This window comes from Cololabis saira, chromosome 17 (genome assembly GCF_033807715.1).
Source record: "Cololabis saira isolate AMF1-May2022 chromosome 17, fColSai1.1, whole genome shotgun sequence".
Taxonomy (NCBI): domain Eukaryota; kingdom Metazoa; phylum Chordata; class Actinopteri; order Beloniformes; family Belonidae; genus Cololabis; species Cololabis saira.
Window position 1 is genome coordinate 133,020 of NC_084603.1, and position 23,132 is coordinate 156,151.

Here is a 23,132-nt window from a genome sequence, read left to right on the forward strand (position 1 = left end):
CGTCAATCACTTTATGACTCACTTCATGTGATTCCTGACTAAAATCAAAAGCATCAAAGTGAGTATAAAAACAGTTAAGAGCATTCACAAGTTCAATGTCCGTCTCGAAGCCATCAAAAGAGATAATACTGCTGGTTTTAGAGTGTTGGAGGCCTGCAATGGCTTTAATGCTCGACCAAGCAGATCCAAGATTATTCATTACCATCTTTTTCTCCAACTTCAGTTTATAGTCCTGCTTTGCTTTTAAAATCCCGATTTTCACGTTCTTAGTGGCTGTGTGCAGCTCGGAGGCTGCTCCATGTTTAAAAGCAAGTCTCTTAATCTGTACGCAGGCCTTAACTGACCTGGTGACCCAAGGCTTATTATTGGGAAATATTTTTACACGCCTACAAGGAATGATCATGTCCCTGCAGAAAGCAACATATAAACAAGTAACATCAGCAAGTTCATCAAGATCATCACCACAAGCTTCTTTAAACATGTCCCAGTCCGTGCAGTCGTAGCACTCCTGCAAGCAAAGCCCCGCCTCCTCTGTCCAGTCCTTAATGACTCTTGTATGGACCTTTTCCCTCTTTAACACAGTTCTGTATGTAGGAGATGCACACAGTTGTGATCCCTGAGCCCAGGGGAGGTAATGGGAGGGATTTATATGCCTCCCTAACGGACCCATAGCAGAGAACAATCATTTTATCCCGTCTGGTTGGACAGGTTACATATTAATGAAAGTCCGGGAGTGTTTTTTTAAGGGAGACATGGTTAAAATCACCCAGTAAGAGGATCGGTGCATCAGGTGAGGCAGATTGCAGTTTCTGCACTACATCATGGATGACACTGCAGGCAGAAGAGGCATTGGCTTTCTGGTGTAAATAGACAGTTATGATAAAAGGTTGCGGGAACTCACGGGGCAGGTAGAAAGGACGCAACGATACACATAAAAGTTCAACATCTGGAGTGCAGATGCGCTCTCTGACAGTCACAGATTTCGGATGACAGTACCGTTGGTTTACATACAGACAGACTCCGCCTCCCTGTGATTTCCCTGTTGCCTCTGCATCTCTATCCAAACGAAATGGCGCGCCGAAGCCATCAATAAGCAGGTCTGTGTCCCGATCATGTTCAGTCTGCCAAGATTCTGTGAACGTCAGGATCCCACAGTCTTTAAAATCCTTCAGAAAGCCGACGTTTCCCTGAAGTTCGTCCATTTTATTCCGGAGGGACTGGGCATTTCCCAGGATCATGGAAGGCAGGGGAAGCCGGTTGAGCCTCAGCTTCCTCATACGTAACCGCACACCTCCCCTCTTTCCCCGCTTCCTTCTGCTTCTCTCCCTCCATTTTCCACCACCAGTTCTTATGTTATGTTCAGGATGTGATCTGGAATCTGTGTCATTATATCTGACACGCTGGCCGGTACCATGTATTGAAGTTGAAGCAGTTAATTTCTGCCATACCGCAGCCCGTCTCCGCTGACAGTCCAGCTGTCATTCAGGGCGAGCAGTAGAAACAGTAGCCAGAAACACACCGTAGAGCGAAGAAGAAAGTCCATTTTAGCCACACTGTGCTCCAAAAACTCCCCAAGAAGTTGAAAACGAAACATAAAACAGATCACAAACAAATAAAAAATGCTTAAAAAGACCGATACGAGGACTCCAAACTCTCACTGACGGGTCGCTGCGTGCGCATGTGCCCCTCCTTATTCACCCTTTTTGCATGAAAGTTTAAAATGAACATATATTAATGCAGTATGAACAAGAATGTTTTAAAGGAAAAATATGGAGATATTAATAAAAGGCCATATCGCCCAGCCCTACCCTCGATTGAGCGGTTTGCAGCTGGGATAAGAATCAGTAGCTCCAAATCAGAGACCATGGACCTCATGGACCCTCCCTGGGTCGGGGATCAGATCCTGGCCTCAGTGGGGGAGTCCAAGCATCTCAGGGTCTTGGTAACGAGTGAGGGATGAATGGAACGGATGGATCGGTGCAGCGTCGGCAGTGATGCAAATAATGCGTGAAAAATGAGGCTCAGAACAGAGCTAATTATTCAAAAATAATCCACTTCAGAAGTTTGTAATGATTCGTTCAGAACACAAACAATAGAGGAGGAGACAGAACGTGAATAAAGCAGTTAAGGTGCAGCAGAGATCGTCTGTGATGCAGAGTTCAAGGTGAATAACACAAACCTTGACTGACACGTTTGAGTGGATGACTGAAGCAGCCGTCTGTGCATAGAGTGTTATCGCTTCACAACAAAGACTCAGAAGCTGTTACTTGGACCTGTCAACCAATCACAGTCAAGCATCTGCAGACCAATCCTCTTTTCTCTCCATTTCTGCAGCAGTCAGCTTCAAACACATGAAGATGTGATGTCTGAGGACCAGGATGACTCCAGGAGTGACGATATTGTAAGTCAAACTGCTTCCAGTCTTAAATCACAACCACCTTTGTTCCTGAATGAGAAACTCAAGAGTTCCTTGTTCTTCAGCTTCTTCAGCTGATGGAAGCAGAGATCTCTCTCTTTCAGAGCAAATGATGTTACAGATAACAAATACATCATCGTTTCCAACAGACCCGTCAGACGACGCTAACGCAGAAGGGCCAATTTTTGCAATTCCTAATTTGATCACCAGAGGCTCCAGATCTAGTGTGGACCTTGATCCAGTTTCTGAACCTCAACCAGGTCTGTCCCCCCGGAGATCTCCGCTTAACCCTTTCATATTCAGGAGGTGGAGACGCGCAACAAAGAGCTGTTAGTGCAAGTGATGCATCTCCGGATCAGAGCTCTTGAAAAGTGTTGACCCGTGTCCATAGCTACGTCACCTCAAAGCTCACACGTTGACGTCAGTAAGCACACCACATTAGTTCATTCGTTTCGGTCAGATGTTGACTCTTATTTTGGTGCTTTTGAGCGCATTGCTACCTCACTAAATTAGTGTTGGTCTCTGTTGTTGCAGTGCTAACTTGAAAAGAACGGTGTTGCACGACTATGAACTTGTCCCTGAAGCAAATGGAATAGGTTTTAGAAACTTGATTCTAACATATAAAAATGTGTTTCCTCTAAAAGTTACACAATCCCCAACTGCTGAACGGAGACGCACGTCGAAATTGGTGCGTAAAAATGTATGTTCCGCCACTGGTGAAGACCGCTAGTGTTGTCATTGCCATAAGCAAAGACACCTGATTGCAGCAAGCCTTGTTCTAATAAGAAAAGAGAAAAGATCTGGGATCCCTGGTGGTGTGGGATCTGTTTGTTTCAGACATGTCCACATCAGACACACTAACCTTTGAGATGCTCAGACCGTCAGAGCCAGCAGGTCTAGCTCCGTCCCCTATTGTGTTTGCTCTCTGTTACATGCAGCGTCGGCCCAAAGTTGTCCCGAGTTTCCCAGGTCTTTAGTCCCTTCGTCCTGAGAGTTGTCCACATGTCCTGAGGGTTGTCCACATGTCCTGAGGATTGTCCTGAGGGTTGTCCACATGTCCTGAGGGTTGTCCTGAGGGTTGTCCACATGTCCTGAGGGTTGTCCTGAGGGTTGTCCACATGTCCTGAGGGTTGTCCACATGTCCTGAGGGTTGTCCACATGTCCTGAGGATTGTCCTGAGGGTTGTCCTGAGGGTTGTCCACATGTCCTGAGGGTTGTCCTGAGGGTTGTCCACATGTCCTGAGGGTTGTCCTGAGGGTTGTCCACATGTCCTGAGGGTTGTCCAGATGTCCTGAGGGTTGTCCTGAGGGTTGTCCACATGTCCTGAGGGTTGTCCTGAGGGTTGTCCACATGTCCTGAGGATTGTCCTGAGGGTTGTCCTGAGGGTTGTCCACATGTCCTGAGGGTTGTCCTGAGGGTTGTCCACATGTCCTGAGTGTTGTCCACATGTCCTGAGGGTTGTCCACATGTCCTGAGGGTTGTCCACATGTCCTGAGGGTTGTCCACATGTCCTGAGGGTTGTCCACATGTCCTGAGGGTTGTCCACATGTCCTGAGGGTTGTCCACATGTCCTGAGGGTTGTCCTGAGGGTTGTCCACATGTCCTGAGGGTTGTCCACATGTCCTGAGGGTTGTCCACATGTCCTGAGGGTTGTCCACATGGATGTTAAAATCAGCAACAATGATTCCACGGTTAAATCAACACAGATCACAGACAGCAGTTCACTGAATCATCAGAGAAGTTTCACAGTATTTGCATCAAACATCAAGTCTTTGTCACTCCGAGTCTTGGGGGAACGATTTCATCAGACTTTAAAGTTTATGTTGTCCAGGTCTGTCTTGAGAGGGACGAGGGTCTTCCACTTTTGCTCTTTGCCGTCAGAGAGACCGCACAGGGATCTCTTGGATTTAGTCCAGCAGCTTTAGTCTTTGGTCGTGCGGTGGCTCGTCCTCTTCAGCTTCTCAAGGGAAAATGGTGGACGGAAACATCTCACACTGAGCACAATGTGCTAGATTATGTCAGTAGTTTTCAGGAGCGTCTTCATCATAAGTGTCAGTTGGCACAAGAGTTGTTGTGTTGTGATGTGACATCGATGTAGACGATCGGAAGCCCATTACTACCAGACTGGACGCAACAGGGTCAATGGTCCAGCTGACTGCCAGACTCATCTTTGGTTTTACTGGGTCGGCTGGAGTCCGCTCCTGCCAAGAAGACCTGCAGGTCCAAACGTGGGCCTGTTGGAGCAGGAAACATCTAAAACATGCAGGGCAGCGACCCTTGAGGGCCAGAGTCGGGAAAAACTGGTCTGTAACCCATTTTCAGATTTCTGGATGTTCCTGAGTTTGTTCCAGTTCATCTGATTCTCTGTCAAGAATTCAGATTTTAAGACTTTATTTATGATTATTTCTTTCTTTAAGGTAAAAAAGTGGTTGAAGGACACTTTGGAGGATTTGGACTCCAGTGGGCTCGAGGAATTCCAGTGGTACCTGGTGAATGCAGATCAATCAGAGGATGATTTCAACCCAATCCCAGTGTGTGATCTGGAGCATGCGGACAGATTGAAGACAGCAGATCTGATGATGCAGAGGTTCTCCTCAAAGGCTGGAGAGGTGGCCGAGACGATTTTAAAGAAGATGAAAAGAGATAAAGGTCTGTTGTAGAGAATGAAAAAACACAAAAACCATCTTACTATGAAGATTTTATCCTGTTTAAACAATAACTGATAATAATATGTTTCATTGACTTCCAACAGACAGCTCATCATAAAGTTACAGCTAATCAGCGGATGTTCAGATCTTGATTGTTTTTAGAATTAAGTTGTTGAGTGAACTTCATAAAACACTAAATCTCTGTCTTTACGTTACAGTTTGTAAAAAGTTGAAGTCTAAGCTGAAGGAGAAGCACCAGCATGTGTTTGAGGGGGTCACTAAAGAAGGAGAGACAATCCTTCTGGACCAGATCTACACAGAGCTCTACATAACAGAGGGAGAGACCGGAGAGTTCGATAAAGAGCATGAAGTCAGACAGATTGAAGCAGCTTCCAGGAAACCAGACAGAGCAGAAACAGCTATCAGACAGAAAGACATCTTTAAACCCCCACCTGGAAGAGATAAACCAATCAGAACGGTGATGACGAAGGGAGTGGCCGGCATCGGGAAAACAGTCCTAACACAGAAGTTCAGTCTGGACTGGGCTGAAGGCAGAACCAACCAGGACATCCAGTTCCTGCTTCCATTCACGTTCAGAGAGCTGAATGTGCTGAGATTAGAGAAGTTCAGTTTGGTGGAACTTGTTCATCATTTCTTCTCTGAAACCAAAGGAATCTGCAGCTTTGAAGAGTTCCAGGTCGTGTTCATCTTTGACGGTCTGGATGAGAGTCGACTTCCTCTGGACTTCCACAACAATGAGGACCTGACTGATGTTAAAGAGTCCACCTCAGTGGACGTGCTGCTCACAAACCTCATCAGGAGGAACCTGCTTCCTTCTGCTCGTCTCTGGATCACCACACGAACCGCAGCAGCCAATCAGATCCCTCCTGAGTGTGTCTCCATGGTGACGGAGGTCAGAGGGTTCACTAACCCACAGAAGGAGGAATACTTCAGGAAGAGGTTCAGAGATGAGGAGCAGAGCAGCAGGATCATCTCCCACATCAAGACATCACGGAGCCTCCACATCATGTGCCACATCCCAGTGTTCTGCTGGATCACTGCTACGGTCCTGGAGAACGTCCTGGAGAACGTCCTGGAGAACGTCCTGGAAACCAGAGAGGCAGGGGGGCTGCCCAAGACCCTGACTGAGATGTACATCCACTTCCTGGTGGTCCAGGCCAAACTGAAGAAGGTCAAGTATGACGGAGGAGCTGAGACGGATCCACACTGGAGTCCAGAGAGCAGGAAGATGGTGGAGTCTCTGGGAAAACTGGCTTTTGAGCAGCTGCAGAAAGGAAACCTGATCTTCTATGAATCAGACCTGAGAGAGTGTGGCATCGATGTCAGAGAGGCTTCAGTGTACTCAGGAGTGTTCACCCAGATCTTTAGAGAGGAGAGCGGCCTGTACCAGGACCAGGTCTTCTGCTTCATCCATCTGAGTGTCCAGGAGTTTCTGGCTGCTCTTCATGTCCATCAGACCTTCATCAAGTCTGGAGTCAACCTGCTGGAGGAACAGAGAAACACAGAGACTGACCTCTATCAGAGTGCTGTCGACAAGGCCTTACAGAGTCCCAACGGACACCTGGACTTGTTCCTGCGCTTCCTCCTGGGTCTTTCACTGAAGACCAATCAGAACCTCCTACAAGATCTGTTGAAACCAGAACAAAAAAGATCACAGAATAATCAGAAAACAGTTAAATACATCAAGAAGAAGATCAGTGAGGATCTGTCTGCAGAGAGAAGCATCAACCTGTTCCACTGTCTGAGTGAACTGAACGATCGGTCTCTGGTGGAGGAGGTCCAACGGTCCCTGAGGTTAGGACTTCTCTCCATAGTTAAACCGTCTCCTGCTCAGTGGTCGGCTCTGGTCTTCATCTTACTGTCATCAGAAGATCTGGAGGTGTTTGACCTGAAGAAATATTCAGCTTCAGAGGAGGTTCTACGGAGGCTGCTGCCGGTGGTCAAAGCCTCCAAGAAAGTTGTGTAAGGACGAACACGGACACATCTGTTTTAGTTACAATCACATGTTCTTGGAGGAAACCAGTTAAATTCGCTGTTCAACTAAGTTCAGGTTCATGTGGGACCAGTTCTCCTCAATGATTCATCTCAGGAAACTTTACATGTAGAGAAGAGAAATGCAGTGATCAATACTTATTGATTATTCATTGAAATAATCAGCATTTATTGATATTATATCCTACATTTCTTTGTTAAATGACATAATCTACTTTCAAATAACCTCATCATCTCTCTTTAATCTTATCTGCAGGTTGAGTGACTGTCACTTCTCAGGGAACATCTGTTCACTTCTGTCCTCAGTTCTCAGCTCTCAGTCCTCCAGTCTGACAGAACTGGACCTGAGCAACAACCACCTGCAGGATTCTGGACTGGAGCAGCTGTGTCCTGGACTGGAGAGTCCACACTGTCACCTGGAGTCTCTCAGGTCAGAATCCACCAAGTGTTCAACTGGTGACCGTTACAGCTGTTTGTTTGGTGGTTTTATTCTATCCCCGTTAGCTGCTGACCTTTCACACCAGTTTCTCTGGGGTCTGATCAGAATCATCAGCTTAATTACACCATTATCATTAATTAAAATACATAAACAAAATGCTCACCACTCAGAGACAATAGACACTAGGACACCTCCTAAAAGTAAAAAACAACATTATAATCAGCACAATGGCATTATGACTCTATATTTCCTCTTTTGAAAGTCAGGATTTACATTTTCCCATCAAACTCTCAAACAAAATATTAAGAAAAATAAAATGAATAGCTCAATTTAAAAAGAGTAAAAAAACATTTTCAACAACACAACAACTTTGTGGACAGTGTGAGATAGAACAAACAATCAAGTGTTGTTTACATTTTAACACTCCCCACTCCCTTCAGCAAAACTACACACACAAACACAAAAGAAATAGAGGAAAAGGAAACAGTGTCAACACAATAAACAGATTAAGAGCTCAATTCATAACAGTCCATTTTATTCTCCTGAGTAAACAAAAATAACGTCAGTTTCATCATATTATCTAAAAGTCCAAAGGTCTGGTAATTCAATCCACCATCGCTCTGTGATTCTTCTGTTTTAAGTTACTTCTCCATGGAGGCAACAGAAAATGACCTGCTGATGTTCGCCTTGACCAATGACTGTCTGTGTTTGAACAAAATGATAATCTTCTTTAGTCATAACTACTTAATTGATTAAACTCATCAATGAATATTGCCTCCTACATTCTCCACTTCACCAGGATGGATGGGGATTCGTTACTTCCACTGGTCTGATAAAGTTGCTGAATGACTCAGCTAACTGCTTTGTTCTGATTTACCTGCAGCCTGGCCAGGTTACGTTTGGTTGTACTGGACCAAATCACGGAGCAAAAATCTACTTTTGACAAGACCGATGCGTGTATCACCTGTTTGATCAACTCATTATGCAGAAACTTCCTGCAGCGTTTAATCACAGCTGTACCTCTACCCATTCTCTGCACTGTTTGGTGAACTTGTCTATTCCAGGACATTTGACTCTCTACAACATCCTCTAATACCTTCACTTCTGTTACTTGCATAATGTAATGTTCTGAAGCCTAAATGTCCGTTTCCCTCCGTTTACAAGCAAACATGAAGACAGGGTTTTTAAAAATCTCCACTTTGGCCGGAGTTTTCAGGAATGATGGTTTTTGGAGACTTTGAGCTTCGTTTTGGTGTAAACGAACGGCTAAAACTGATGAAAACAGCAGCGTGCTGTTGCGTGTAAACGAGGCCTCAGACCTGGACAGGTTGGACTGACGGCTACAGGTGGAGCGTCAAAGTGATCGTCCTGACAGGAAGTGTCTTAGATCCTCCCGTGTGGGTTTAATTCACAAATGTCCTTTAATCAAGCAGATCATTAGTTGTTCAAGAAAAGACTTTTCAAGTGCAAGCGATACAGAACCTGATGTTTAGTTTCACACAGACTTCAGAATCTGTTGAATTAGTCTGATAAATATACAGAATTCAATCATTCTTATCTTTAACTAAAAGTAAGATATTAACTGATAAACTCAGTTGTAACAGAATTATTAGGTGTTTGCAAGTTAAGTCAAATTATAAATGACACATTACTAAAAGTAAAGTATCTTAATATCTTCTGCTCTCAGAAAACATCATTTTAACTCTTTATAACATACAAGGATCATTATGATAAAAAGCTCAGGAATCCTGCATAAATGATATAAAACTGGACACATGATATAAAGTCCAGCAGTTCTCCACAGATCCATTCTGGTGTTAATAATTGTTGCTAGATCAGCTTCTGATCTCTAAACTGCTGCTTTGAACAATATTTGAACATCAACACTAATCAAAAGGATTGGTGTGTATGTTGGTGTTTTCATCTTAATCTAGTGTCAGACTTGGACCAGAAAAGCTCAGGATGTTCAGTAAAGGTGAACATGTCAGAGGAACAACCAGGAACCCACATCATGGATGTAACAAAAGTGTAAAACCTGTTTTATAAAGTCCAGATACGGTGGTGACCCACATGGACCTGATGACAAAGTTGATATTTGAAGAAACACTTCTCTGATGAGACTGGAACATGTTTTACTTTGTGTTCAGGTTGGAGAGCTGCAGTCTGTCAAAGAACAGCTGTTCTTTTCTGGGCTCAGCTCTGAAGTCCAACCCCTCCCATCTGAAACATCTGCACCTGAGCAGGAACAACCTGCAGGATTCAGGAGTGAAACATCTGAGTGGATTTCTGGAGAGTCCAGACTGCAGACTGGAGACTCTGAGGTCAGACATGTTTTAGTTGTGTGTTCAGATGAATCTGATGTGAAAGTTGTGTTGACACTAACCTGCAGACATCAGGCTGATCTTCTACTGATCCACACTGACCATCTGACTGCTCTGAGTTCTTCTTCTCTGCTTTAGTTTCATCTTAAACTTCCTCTTCTGATTCATTACATAAAACTAAACATGTGAATGTGTCAGACAGGAACAAATGAAGAACCAGAGATGTGTCTGAACCTGGAATAAAACATCTTCACAAACATGAATTAACTTTACAGCTAATACGTTCAGAAATGTCATCCAGATGTTAATAAACTTAAAGAGTCTGACAGACAATAGTGGACAGACTGAATGTGTAGGCTTCCAATCAACCTGATCTCACAAAAATCCGTGAAATGCCCACGACCTCTTACCACTATTTTCCGTGGTACCAACACGGAAAGTGGTATAATTCCGTGTGTGCACAACGGATATTGTACCATGCAAAGTCAAGGGGATCCGTGGTCTGATATATACACGGATTATGACATTATTATTATTATTTATATATTATTCTTTGTTAAAGTGGCTAAATTATGCGTTTTTGTCGCGCAAGGTACTGTTTTTTACTTTCCGTTTTTAAAAACACGTTTTTAACGCTGTTTTTGCAGTGTTTTATTGAGGGTTTTAATGGGAGCACCGCGGATATAGTACTATGCAAATTCAATGGGATCCGTGGTCGTGATATATACACGGATTATGACATTATTATTATTTATATATTATTCTTTGTTATAGTGGCTAAATTATGAGTTTTTGTCATGCAAGGTACTGTTTTTTACAGTCAGTTTGTAAAAGCACGTTTTTAACGCTGTTTTAAGAAGAAACAGGCGATATTTAAAGTTTCTCCCATTTCGTCAACCACAGGGGATTCCCTGGGCGTCCCCTCTACGTCATAGAGTGACGAGGGGGGATCCTGATCACGTGACAGATGCCCCCGAATTAATTTGTATGGCTAATAATTCAGTCTGAATACTAGTGCTCCAACGTCATCTGTTTTGAATGGATATTTTTGGTTGCCCGAGCATAATAATTATACTACTACTACTACAACTAATAATAATAATAATTATAATAGTAATATTAATAATGATAATATAATGATAATAATGATAATAGTAAGAAGAAGAAGAAGAAGAAGAAGAAGAAGAAGAAGAAGAAGAAGAAGAAGAAGAAGAAGAAGAAGAAGAAGAAGAAGAAGAAGAAGAAGAAGAAGATGATGATGATGATGATGATGATGATGATGATGATGATGATGATGATGATGATGATGATGATGATGATGATGATGATGATGATGATGATGATGATGCCATCTTAACCCTAAACCGGAAGGAGGTTACCAGAACTTTTTTTTTTTTTTTTTTTTTTTTTTTTTAAGATATCTTTGCATAACTTAAACACACAGAAATGTATTAGCACTATGATATATTATAAATTTGATCATCCATTCTAACTGTCAGTTTGTAAAAACACGTTTTTAACGCTGCTTTAGCAGTGTTTTATTGAGGTTTTAATGGGAGCACCACGGACTGTGAAGTCTGAAAGATCTGTTTTTACGTTACGCCACTGAACGCAACTCTTTCTGTCGGCGAAATAGAGCAGCAGGACAAAACGTTAATACTGCGGGTATACTGAACTAAATGCTCTTGTTTGGAAGTCACACCATATTAAAACAAATTATAAACCACATTAACACTTCATAGAAACAAAATAGATCGAGGGATGAGGTATGAAAGATCTGTTTTGAAACGTTGCTTAACACGTTACGGCATTGAACACAACCCTTCCTGTCGGCGAGATAGGCAGCAGGACAAAACGTTAAAATAGCACTAATAAATGCATATATTGATCTTTTACATCACATACATCTACTCACAATATAAATATACATTTTATGGTCACACTTTGTCTGTTGAAAAATGAGCGGATATATGATTTCTGAACCCTAATGTCAACATCTTAACCCAAAACCGGAAGGAGGTTACAGAACTACAATTTGTGCCAAGTTACAATACACAGCATTGTGCTACGTCATAGCTTTTGTAGTTCCAATGAATTAGCGCTTATAAAACTGTGATCACGAACTTTGCAAGCTTATTATATGTTTTTAAGGGTGGGGAGCACGCCTGTCTGGTCTGATTTTGACTTTTGTATTGGTAAGAGGGTGAAATCATGTTTTTTATAGGTTTTGACCCTATTCAGTGGCGCCCCCTATTGGACTACTGTCGGGCATGATAGTAGAGGTGCAGAGCTTTCCAAAACTGTTCACCTCATGTCTCTAGCATATTTTTTTGTTGAACTACAGGCCTTCAAAAGTGTCACAGGTACAAGGTTCAAAGGGCACACCTGGGGAGCAGGAATTGCCCACAAATCTCATATTGACATATGTTGCTCCTGAGGTCAAGACCTTTCCAACGATGTCTTCACTGTTGTCCTACGACAAAGTTTGATTTTCTTGTTGGTACACATCATGGATGTTTGACTTGTATATTCAGAGACCTCTTTAGGGGCCAAGCTGGAAACAATCAGTCAAAATCTTTTAAACAGTATTTTGTGGCCAGATTTCTTTAAGATATTGATGATAGTATTATACACAGTCATACTATTCAATTTGGACCAGTTCTGAGTTTATTTTCCCCTTTAAATACTGATTGTTTCACCTTTTGAAAATTTCCCATTAACTTAACATGGCTATTTATAGACCCTTCTTACTATTATCATTATTATTATTATTAGTTGTAGTATAATTATTATGCTCGGGCAACCAAAAATATCCATTCAGAACAGATGACGTTGGAGCACTAGTATTCAGACTTGAATTATTAGCCATAAAAATAAAAAATAAAATGAATTCGGGGGCATCTGTCATGATCAGGATCCCCCCTCGTCACTCTATGACGTAGAGGGGACGCCCAGGGAATCCCCTGTGGTTGACGAAATGGGAGAAACTTTAAATATCGCCTGTTTCTTCTTAAAACAGTGTTAAAACGTGCTTTTACAAACTGACAGTAAAAAACAGTACCTTGCGCGACAAAAACGCATAATTTAGCCACTATAACAAAGAATAATATATAAATAATAATAATGTCATAATCCGTGTATATATCACGACCACGGAACCCATTGCCTTTGCATAGTACTATATCCGTGGTGCTCCCATTAAAACCTCAATAAAACACTGCAAAAACAGCGTTAAAAACGTGTTTTTACAAACTGACAGTAACAAACAGTACCTTGCACGACAAAAACGCATAATTTAGCCACTATAACAAAGAATAATATATAAATAATAATAATGTCATAATCCGTGTATATATCACGACCACGCATCCCATTGAATTTGCATAGTACTATATCTGTGGTGTTCCCATTAAAACCTCAATAAAACACTGCTAAAACAGCGTTAAAAACATGTTTTTACAAACTGACAGTAACAAACAGTACCTTGCACGACAAAAACGCATAATTTAGCCACTATAACAAAGAATAATATATAAATAATAATAATGTCATAATCCGTGTATATATCACGACCACGCATCCCATTGAATTTGCATAGTACTATATCTGTGGTGTTCCCATTAAAACCTCAATAAAACACTGCTAAAACAGCGTTAAAAACATGTTTTTACAAACTGACAGTAACAAACAGTACCTTGCGCGACAAAAACTCATAATTTAGCCACTATAACAAAGAATAGTATATAAATAATAATAATGTAATAATCCGTGTATATATCACGACCACGGATCCCATTGACTTTGCATGGTACAATATCCGTGGTGCACACACGGAATTATACCACTTTCCGTGTTGGGACCACGGAAAATAGTGGTAAGAGGTCGTGGGCATTTCACAGATTTTTGTGAGATCAGGTTGCTTCCAATATATGAGTTATAGAGATAATTTACTAAATAACTTCTTACTGTGGCTGAAATCAGTCAAACCAACGTTGGCTTCCTTTGACTAACATTACATTTCATTTTAACAAATTACAAATTTACATTTTTCTGTGTTTTTAATATTATTCCTCAATATGTCTGTTAAGATCATTTCATCCGGGTGACATCAAGACATAAGTTAACGGTGCTCTACTCCGTTATTTCTGGCGACAGTGAAGCTTTTTTCCACACACGCGGAGGCCAGAGGAAACATAGTGTGTGTGCATTCAAAAACATTCAAAAACATGACGGTCATGAGCCAAGAGAAGGCGAGTTTCGCAACGTGGAATTACAGCAATCCCTGGTTTTTCGCAGGGGTTACGTTCCAAAAAGAACCCGTGATAAGTGAAATTCTTTTTACAATTATAGAGGGCTTCAAATTGCAGAGATCAGCCCCGCCTCGCACGTATTCCACTGCTCTTCTGAGCCGCTGCATCCCGACTCTGTAGCGTCTTTTTCCCCTAAAGCCGCGATGCAGGTGTGTTTTTTCAAGAGAAGAAAATAGTTATGGGTCGTTGTCTTCGCTCTTTTTTCTTCTGGGCAAAAGGATTCTTATAAACCGACATGCTACCATTGGTTATTATATTTGAGGACTGTAATGAACGATTCATCAAAGGCTCCTGTTCTTCAGCTGCTGCTGAAGCTCATTGGCCGTTCTCAGCATTGTTGCTAAGCAACCAACGTTATTGATACAGGAAGTGAAGAAGCGGGGAGACTGTTTAGAATGCAGAACACGATGCACAATGCAAATCCATACAGTACCTGCTGAAATGAAGGCTAGAGGGGATTAATGGAGCATTTAAAATAATGTTTTTATTTAAAGTAACTAAAAAGTTACTTTTCATAGTAACGCATTACTTTTTGGTCTAAGTAGCTGAGTTACTGAGTTACTTTTTAATGAAGTAACTAATAACGGTAACTAGTTACTATTTTTCAGTAACTAGCACAACACTGGTGGACACGCAGCGCTGCTCTTCAATGCACTGATTCCCTGTCATCACACATAAAGGTGCTCGGGCTCGGGCACGCAGGAGGATCGGTGTCACGGCTGCCTGGACAGCCCGGTCCGACACGTCCAGGGGACTGAAGTGCTGACGCACCAATGCGTTCATAAAAACAGTTCTGCTTCGCGCACAGTGACGCGGTTGATTTGCAGCGAGAATATGCTGTATAGCAGCCAAATTATCAAATAAATGATATTCATGATGATCGTTTTATTTGTGCATAATGCATAAAACATATACAGGAACACACTTGTTATTCCTTATTTTTTCCCCCTTTGCTGTCACCAATGAATGCTAAACAATATAAATCTAAAGTATAAAATAGATCAAAATTTGTGCGGTGTGCATTGTTTTAATATCTCATTGCTTGGTGTGATATTGATTTGCCTGACGCGGCTGGATCTGTGAGTCTTTGTTCACTAAGAAGGTTGTAAAGACTGGGTCAGCAGCATCTTTCATTTCCTTCTTAATGAAAGGGTTCTTAAGCTAAGAGCAACTCTGGGAAACGCGTTTTTCTTCCACAGGCTCCTTAAGAAGGTTTGAAAGAAGTCTTTTGCTGTTAAGAGCTACTTAACTGATCTGGGAAACCGGGCCAATGTCTCATCAACTCCACAAATAAATATGGCCAGTTGTGCCACGTCTATGATGTCAGTGCTCTCGTCAATTGAGGAACATGTTTTATTCTTTGTTCAGGTTGTTGAACTGCAGTTTGTCAGAGATCAGCTGTTCTTCTCTGGTCTCAGCTCTGAAGTCCAACCCCTCCCATCTGAAACTTCTGGACCTGAGTCACAACCAGAACCTGCAGGATTCAGGAGTGGAACATCTGTGTGGATTTCTGGAGAGTCCAGACTGCAGACTGGAGACTCTGAGGTCAGACATGTTTTAGTTGTGTGTTCAGATGAATCTGATGTGAAAGTTGTGTTGACACTAACCTGCAGACATCAGGCTGATCTTCTACTGATCCACACTGACCATCTGACTGCTCTGAGTTCTTCTTCTCTGCTTTAGTTTCATCTTAAACTTCCTCTTCTGATTCATTACATAAAACTAAACATGTGAATGTGTCAGACAGGAACAAATGAAGAACCAGAGATGTGTCTGAACCTGGAATAAAACATCTGAACAAACATGAATTAACTTTACAGCTAATACGTTCAGAAATGTCATCCAGATGTTAATAAACTGAGAGAGTCTGACAGACAATAGTGGACAGACTGAATGTGTAGTCATCTAATATATGAGTTATAGAGCTCATTTACTAAATAACTTCTTACTGTGGATGAAATCAGTCAAACCAACGTTGGCTTCCTTTGAATAACATTACATTTCACATTGACAAATAAAAGTTTACCAAATATGAAACTCTAAACATGGAAAAACATATTTTTTCTATGTTTTTTTTAACATTATTCTGTCAGTGGTTGACATTTACCCCAGTTTGTTTCAGTTCTGCCTCGCCTGTGTTCCATCTGCCCTGATTGTCCCCCCTGTGTCTCGTTATCCCCTGGTTATATCTGGTCTTGTCTTTCCCTTGCTCCTCGTGGTTCCGTACTGTGTTTTCCTCCACGTGTCCTGTTTTTGCTCCAGTTTTCTGATCCCTATTTTTGTGTTTTGATCCTGCTAAGCAGTGCTTTGGTTTTTGGTCCTTGCCTTTTCTTTGGAATAAACCCTTTTTTGTTGAACTCCTGCCTCGCTTTCCTGCATCCGGGTCCTCACCTCACCAGCCTGACAAATCCCTCAATATGTCTGTTAAGATCATTTCATCCAGGTGACATCAAGACATAAGGTGCAACAAATAATGTCTTTTTATGATTATCGGCGTGTAAAACTAAGAAAAGTGAAATAAAGCTGCTGTCTAGACGATGAGTTTCCTTCATCAGCAACAAAACATCCAACAAGAACATCAGAAACTTTGTGTTGAAACTATGTCGTCACTCAATCAACTTTTTCAGAGAAAATGTTTGAAAAAACTCCTAAACAGACAAATATGTACTGATTGATGAAGAAATGTCTCCTTAAAAACATGGAAATGATGGATATTGTTCATTTATTCATGCTTTATGGAAGAAAACATTTTAACAAATTCAAATTTTTACATCAAATCTCAGGTTCAATAAACTTTTACCTTCATTTATATTTACATAGAAAGACTGATATTTGAATTCAAATTCTATCAAAACTGTTTCTGCCATTAAAAACTACATTAAACCCTGGAGCATCAATTAGTTTCCATATCTTGAGTATTTGGTTCTAGTTTCCCTGTAAGGGTCCAGATTTGTACGTTTTTGTACCATCATGCATCTGTTCTTGATCAATCAAATGTTTTAATCAGACAAAAGTTTTCTGCACCAGTTCCAGATCCATCACTGGAGAAGAGATGTCTTTCATGAATGCTGAATAAACACAGACGTCCTCCTGTCCTGAAACTCTTTCTCTGCTCACAAAGTCCTTCTAGGAATGAAAACTTTATCGTCCAAAACATCATTTACAAACAGACGTGTTATTGGGACAGAAACACGTGACATGAATGGACTTTACATGGTCTAGACTGTCGTCCTCATCACTGACTTCATTGAAATCAGCACAAACTCAGACTTTTCTGATCATCAAGTCAATAATACTGAAGAGAAATATACGCAGACTATTGATCACATGTGTGACATCAATATGAACATCAGCCTTCATAAAGTCCATCACCTTTCTAATTCTCATCTGTATGGAGCATGTAAAATGACGATGAACTGTAATTTATCTATAAAATGATGAATATGATGCAGAATTGTAATGTATCTTTTATTCTTTATTCAGATTGATGAGGTGCAGGTTGTCAAAGATCAGCTGTTCTTCTCTGGTCTCAGCTCTGAAGTCCAACCCCTCCCATCTGAAACATCTGGACCTGAGCAGGAACGGCCTGAAGGCTGCAGATGTGGAGCAGCTTTCTGATCTGGTGAAGAGTCCAGACTACCAGCTGCAGACTCTCAGGTCAGTGGAGGTTGGACTCGGTTCTGCTGCTTCCAGCAGTTTTCTACTAAAACCAGTTGGTTTTAAAACAAATATCAGTGTTTCCAGTGAAGCTGCAGCTTCTCAGCAGCTGCTTTCCTCATGAAGCTGTGAGAAGAGGATGATGACAGGAGGGATCTCTGCTAACACTCATTCATCTGCTCTCTTCTTTCTTGGGGCGGCAGTAGCTCAGGTGGTAGAGCGGGTCGTCCAATGATCAGAAGGTCGGTGGTTCGAATCCCGCTCTGTCCCAGTTTGCTGTCGTAGTGTCCTTGGGCAAGACACCTTACTCACCTTGCCCCGTGTGAATGTTTGGTGGTGGTCGGAGGGGCCGTTAGGCGCGATATGGCAGCCACGCTTCTGTCAGTCTGAAGGGCAGCTGTGGCTACAAACGTAGCTTACCACCACCAGTGAGAATGTGTATGGATGAATAATGATCTAAGTGTAGCACTTTGAGATTCTTTGAATGGAAAGTGCGTTACAAGTTAAATTCATTATTATTATTATTTTTCCCTCTACAGCTGGAGATGATGAGAGTGTCCAGGACGGACAAATCGTGTCCTGATCGTCCTCAGAGTTGAAGCAGAACCAGTTTGTGTGGACAGACTCTGACTGGACCGTGATGAAGATGAAGATGTACATAGTTTCAGCTCAGTTTGTTTCTGATTTCCATCGTTTTACAAACTTCTCAGATATGCATGTTTTTCAGTGGCAGCCGGTGTATTTTTCTCCAGGGGGTTTATACCAAACTCCAAAATAGACATATACCAAAGCAGGCAAATGATGTACTAAAGTATCACTTCTGTATTTGAATAAATGAAATCAACAATAGCAACATTATAAGGACATGCAGTGTTTATTTCTTGTACATACATTTTGTGTGAACTTTTTATGACAAGTGTCTTCTCCATAGAGAGCAGGGCCGATGCATTAAGACGTTGCTGTGCCGTTATGTTCCTGAAGAAGGTCTTGATTCTCTTCAGAAGCCTCTCAGATAAGCAGAGATTATTCCCCATGAAGAGCTGCTACAGAGCCACAGTCTCTGAGAAGTTTCCTGAAGATTATTCCCCATGAAGAGCTGCTGCAGAGCCACTGTCTCTGAGAAGTTTCCTGAAGATTATTCCCATGAAGAGCTGCTACAGAGCCACAGTCTCTGAGAAGTTTCCTGAAGATTATTCCCCATGAAGAGCTGCTACAGAGCCACAGTCTCTGAGAAGTTTCCTGAAGATTATTCCCCATGAAGAGCTGCTACAGAGCCACAGTCTCTGAGAAGTTTCCTGAAGATTATTCCCCATGAAGAGCTGCTACAGAGACACAGTCTCTGAGAAGTTTCCTGAAGATTATTCCCATGAAGAGCTGCTACAGAGCTACAGTCTCTGAGAAGTTTCCTGAAGATTATTCCCCATGAAGAGCTGCTACAGAGCAACAGTCTCTGAGAAGTTTCCTGAAGATTATTCAATTCAATTCAATTTAGTTTATTTGGGAAGGGACAGTGTACATTCATATACATTTAGAATAAAAAATGCAAATGCACCCAATTTTAGCTACAGAGCTAGTTTCCATTGGCAGTCCCCCGGCTAAAAATATAAAAGAAAGACAAGTTAAACAACAAGTTAGAACAAATACAAATATAGAGTGCAAAAAGTTTCTGTTCTTGTTATTTTGCTTCTATCTAAGATAGAAGGAACAGGAGAACAACCTGACACATCAATCTTACTAACACGATCTTAGACATTTACATATATTGCAATAGTGAATACATTACACACATTTCACATTTAGCAGTTAAAAGGTTAGGCGGTAAAGTGCCAGAGCAAATTAAAGTTCTGGTTACGATTAAAGTGCTGAGGGTTTAAAGTTAAGGTGGTATAATGGGGGAAAGACAAGGAGGATGGAAGGGGAGGGGAGAGTGAAGATGGAATGGGCTGCAGCAATGCAAAACCAGATCATATTGTTCGGTTGTGGAATTTAAGGTTCTATGCCAGTTGTAGGGTAAACAGATTGTGGAGATGGGCCGGAAGGAGAAGAGAAAGGAAAAACAAGGGACATGAAGTACAACATAACTGGGGAGGGGTGAGAGGGTAAAAAAAAAAAAAAAAGGAAAAAGTAAGAAGAGGTAGATAATTACTAGTCAGCTGAGTAATCATTTACATAAAAAAAATAGCAAACCAAGAGGTGATGGCATGAAGCATCACCTCTTGTTTACAATCAGATTATCAGTGTTTAAATAAAGTGACAAAGTGCATTATTAACACTATGATGTTATTATGCAGTAAAGTGACAAGGTGACAAATGAATCTTTACCGAGGGTCATGGTTACAGTCCTGTTTACTTAATAGACATTTCTTTAAGCTGTTCTTGAATGTGGCAAATGTGTTGCAGTCCCTTACTACGACAGGTAATGAGTTCCAGATGCGGCTACCCTCGACTGACAGTACGGTCTGCCCCTGTGCATACACTATACACTATAAATACACCATTAATACACTATAAATACACCATTAATACACTATAAATACACCATTAATACACTATAAATATACCATTAATACTATAATGTGCAGTGCGTCTGAATGGGATTATGCAATCACCTCTGGAGGTTGCCCTGGTTGTATGGCTAGCGTTTTCGTTTTGTCTTATGTAGACAGACAGTGGGGGCGGTGCTAAACCTTTTAGGATCTTGAATGTAGCACAGGCATATTTAAAAGTAGTGAGGTTGTCAAAATTAAGGAGTTGATATTTTTTAAGTATCTGACAGTGATGATGTGTTATGGGTTTTTTGTCCAGTATTTTTATCGCTCTCTTATACAAAGATTCCACCTGGTTGAGCATGGTTTTGTTGGTAAAAGACCAGTTTGTGAAGCCATATTCAATATGGGATAACACCATTGCGTGCATAAAGACTCTGGCTGCCTCAGTTGTTAATGAGGGTCTAATTGATTTAAAATTTGCAAGGTTAAATTTCACCGTTTTTGTAATTTTGTTTACGTGACTCTTGAAGGAGAGGGTAGAGTCTAGGATGACTCCTAAATACTTGAACTCCTTTACGACTTCAAGCTCCTCTCCTCCTAAGAAAATACCAGAATGGGATATGGCTTTCGGTGTTTTTGAGAAATACATGCAGACGGTTTTCTTGGTGTTTAGGGTGAGACAAGATTTCTTAAGCCAACTATAGATGTGGGATAATTCTGTTGTTAAAATATTGGCGGCCTCTTGGACAGATTTCGAAGATGTTAATATTACTGCATCGTCTGCATAAAGTTGTAGATGAGTATTTTTGCACGTAAGTGGCATATCATTGATATAGAGCGAAAAGAGCAGTGGCCCTAGTATCGACCCTTGTGGGACCCCCATTTTACACTTAAGGTGTGGGGATTTAGTCCCTTCCACTGCCACAGACTGTTTTCTGTCCTCTAAGTAAGATTTTATCCACATGGTGGACTTTTCTGAGAAGTTAAAAGAAGAAAGTTTGTCTATCAGGACCGTATGATTTACCGTGTCAAATGCCCTTTTTAGATCTAAAAAAACCGCTCCAACATATGAAGTCCTGTCCAGATAATGCCTGGTTTTCTCTAAAAAAAGATTAATGGCTGTCTCCGTCGAGTGATGTTTCCTGAAACCAAATTGTGCGGGGTGTAGTGGAGTATGACCTAAATTTAGATGGTCGGTAAGTTGGGTAAGTACCCATTTCTCAATCACCTTTGAGGTGGCAGGGAGGATGCTAACAGGTCTATAATTATTCATGTCTGTCCTGTCTCCTGCCTTGAAGACAGGGTTAACTACAGCTGTTTTCCACGAGTGTGGTACTGTGGCATTGCGTATGGACAGGTTGACCAAGTGGGTGATGGGCCCAGCAAGGGAATCTTTGTAAGTTTTTAAGAACATGGTATCCAAACCGTGGACATCCCTGGCCTTTGAGTTGTTAAGAGAGCCAATGATGTCAACTACTTCAGCCTCTGTGATAGGTAAGATGTCAAACACTGGTCCTCCACTAGTGGCGGCAGACCCCCTCCCCCCTGATCACCCCCCGGGCGTCCCGAGGTCAACCCCTCCCCCACCAGCAGTGCCAGCCCCCGGCTGACACCACTGGCGGAGGAGGTCCCCACAGCCGGAGACCTAGTGGCCGTCTCGACCAAGGGTAGCCCCCCCCACACCGATGCCAGCCCCCCGGCTGACACCGGCGGTGGAAGGCGCCCCCCCAGCCGTAGGCATATTGGCCCCCTTGGGGATAACCAGATCCCCACCAGTAGCGCCAGCCCCCCGGCTGACACCACTGGTGGAGAGTGCTCCGACAGCCACCAAGTCAGTGGCCGCCTCAGGGTGGGTTGGCCCCACACCAGCGGCGCCGGCCCCCCGGCTGCCGCCGCTGGTGGAGAGCTCCACCACGGCTGGAAGGCGCCCCCCCAGCCGTAGGCATAGTGGCCCCCTTGGGGATAACCAGATCCCCACCAGTAGCGCCAGCCCCCCAGCTGACACCACTGGTGGAGAGTGCTCCGACAGCCACCAAGTCAGTGGCCGCCTCAGAGTGGGTTGGCCCCACACCAGCGGCGCCGGCCCCCCGGCTGCCGCCGCTGGTGGAGAGCTCCACCACGGCTGCAGGTTCAACGGCCGTCCTGAGCCCAGTAGAGGCAGTACTGTTGTAAGAGGGGAAGAAGTGCTTAGTGATCTCCTCCACAGATTTTTTTTTTTTTTTTTTTTTTTTTTAAAGATTTTTTGGGCTCTAGTGGCCCTTTATTGAAGATGCAGACTGGAAAGGGGTAGAGAGAGAATGGGGATGCCATGCAGCAAAGGTGCGCAGGCCGGGATTCGAACCTGCGACCGCTGCAGGAGGAGGACTGTAGCCTCAGTATATGAGCCGCTGCTTAACCCACTGCGCCACCAAGCGGCCCGTCCTCCACAGATTTTAAGAAAAAGATATTTAATTCAGTGGCTAGAGAGTCTGGGTTCTTTATTAGTTGGTTATTAACACATAATTCCAAATCATTGTTATTTTGTCTATTCTGTTTGCCTATTCATTTATTAATGTTTTGCCAGAGTTTTTTCGCATCACCCCTTGCACCTTCCATGATTGCTATAAAGAAGTTCGCTTTAGCCTTCCGTATTGCCTGAATGGCTTTATTTCTTGCAGAGGTGAACTTTAACCGGTCCGTGGTTAAGCCGGATGTTAAAAAGTTCTTAAGTAGAAACATCCCGCACTTTCATTTGATTACGGCACTCGGAGTTCAGCCATGGCAGAGACCCGGTTAGGAGATTGTAGGTTTTGGTAAATCGTTCCGGTTTATTAGTAAAAAGTAGGTCAATTCTGGTACT

At 42.4% G+C, this 23,132-nt stretch overlaps 1 protein-coding gene across 4 annotated transcripts in view; it reads left to right on the forward strand.

Moving 5' to 3' along the window:
• LOC133463981 (ribonuclease inhibitor-like) overlaps window positions 1-18,653 on the forward strand; it is a 135,778-nt gene extending 117,125 nt beyond the window's left edge. For all 4 annotated transcript variants that reach the window (XM_061745850.1, XM_061745852.1, XM_061745853.1 and 1 more), the window contains 3 exons: window positions 15,516-15,692; window positions 17,631-17,804; window positions 18,344-18,653. In XM_061745850.1, the coding sequence (XP_061601834.1) occupies window positions 15,516-15,692; window positions 17,631-17,804; window positions 18,344-18,353 (361 nt within the window). In that variant the 3' untranslated portion in view covers window positions 18,354-18,653. The remainder of the gene's footprint in view (window positions 1-15,515; window positions 15,693-17,630; window positions 17,805-18,343) is intronic.
• The last annotated feature ends 4,479 nt before the right edge of the window (window positions 18,654-23,132 follow it).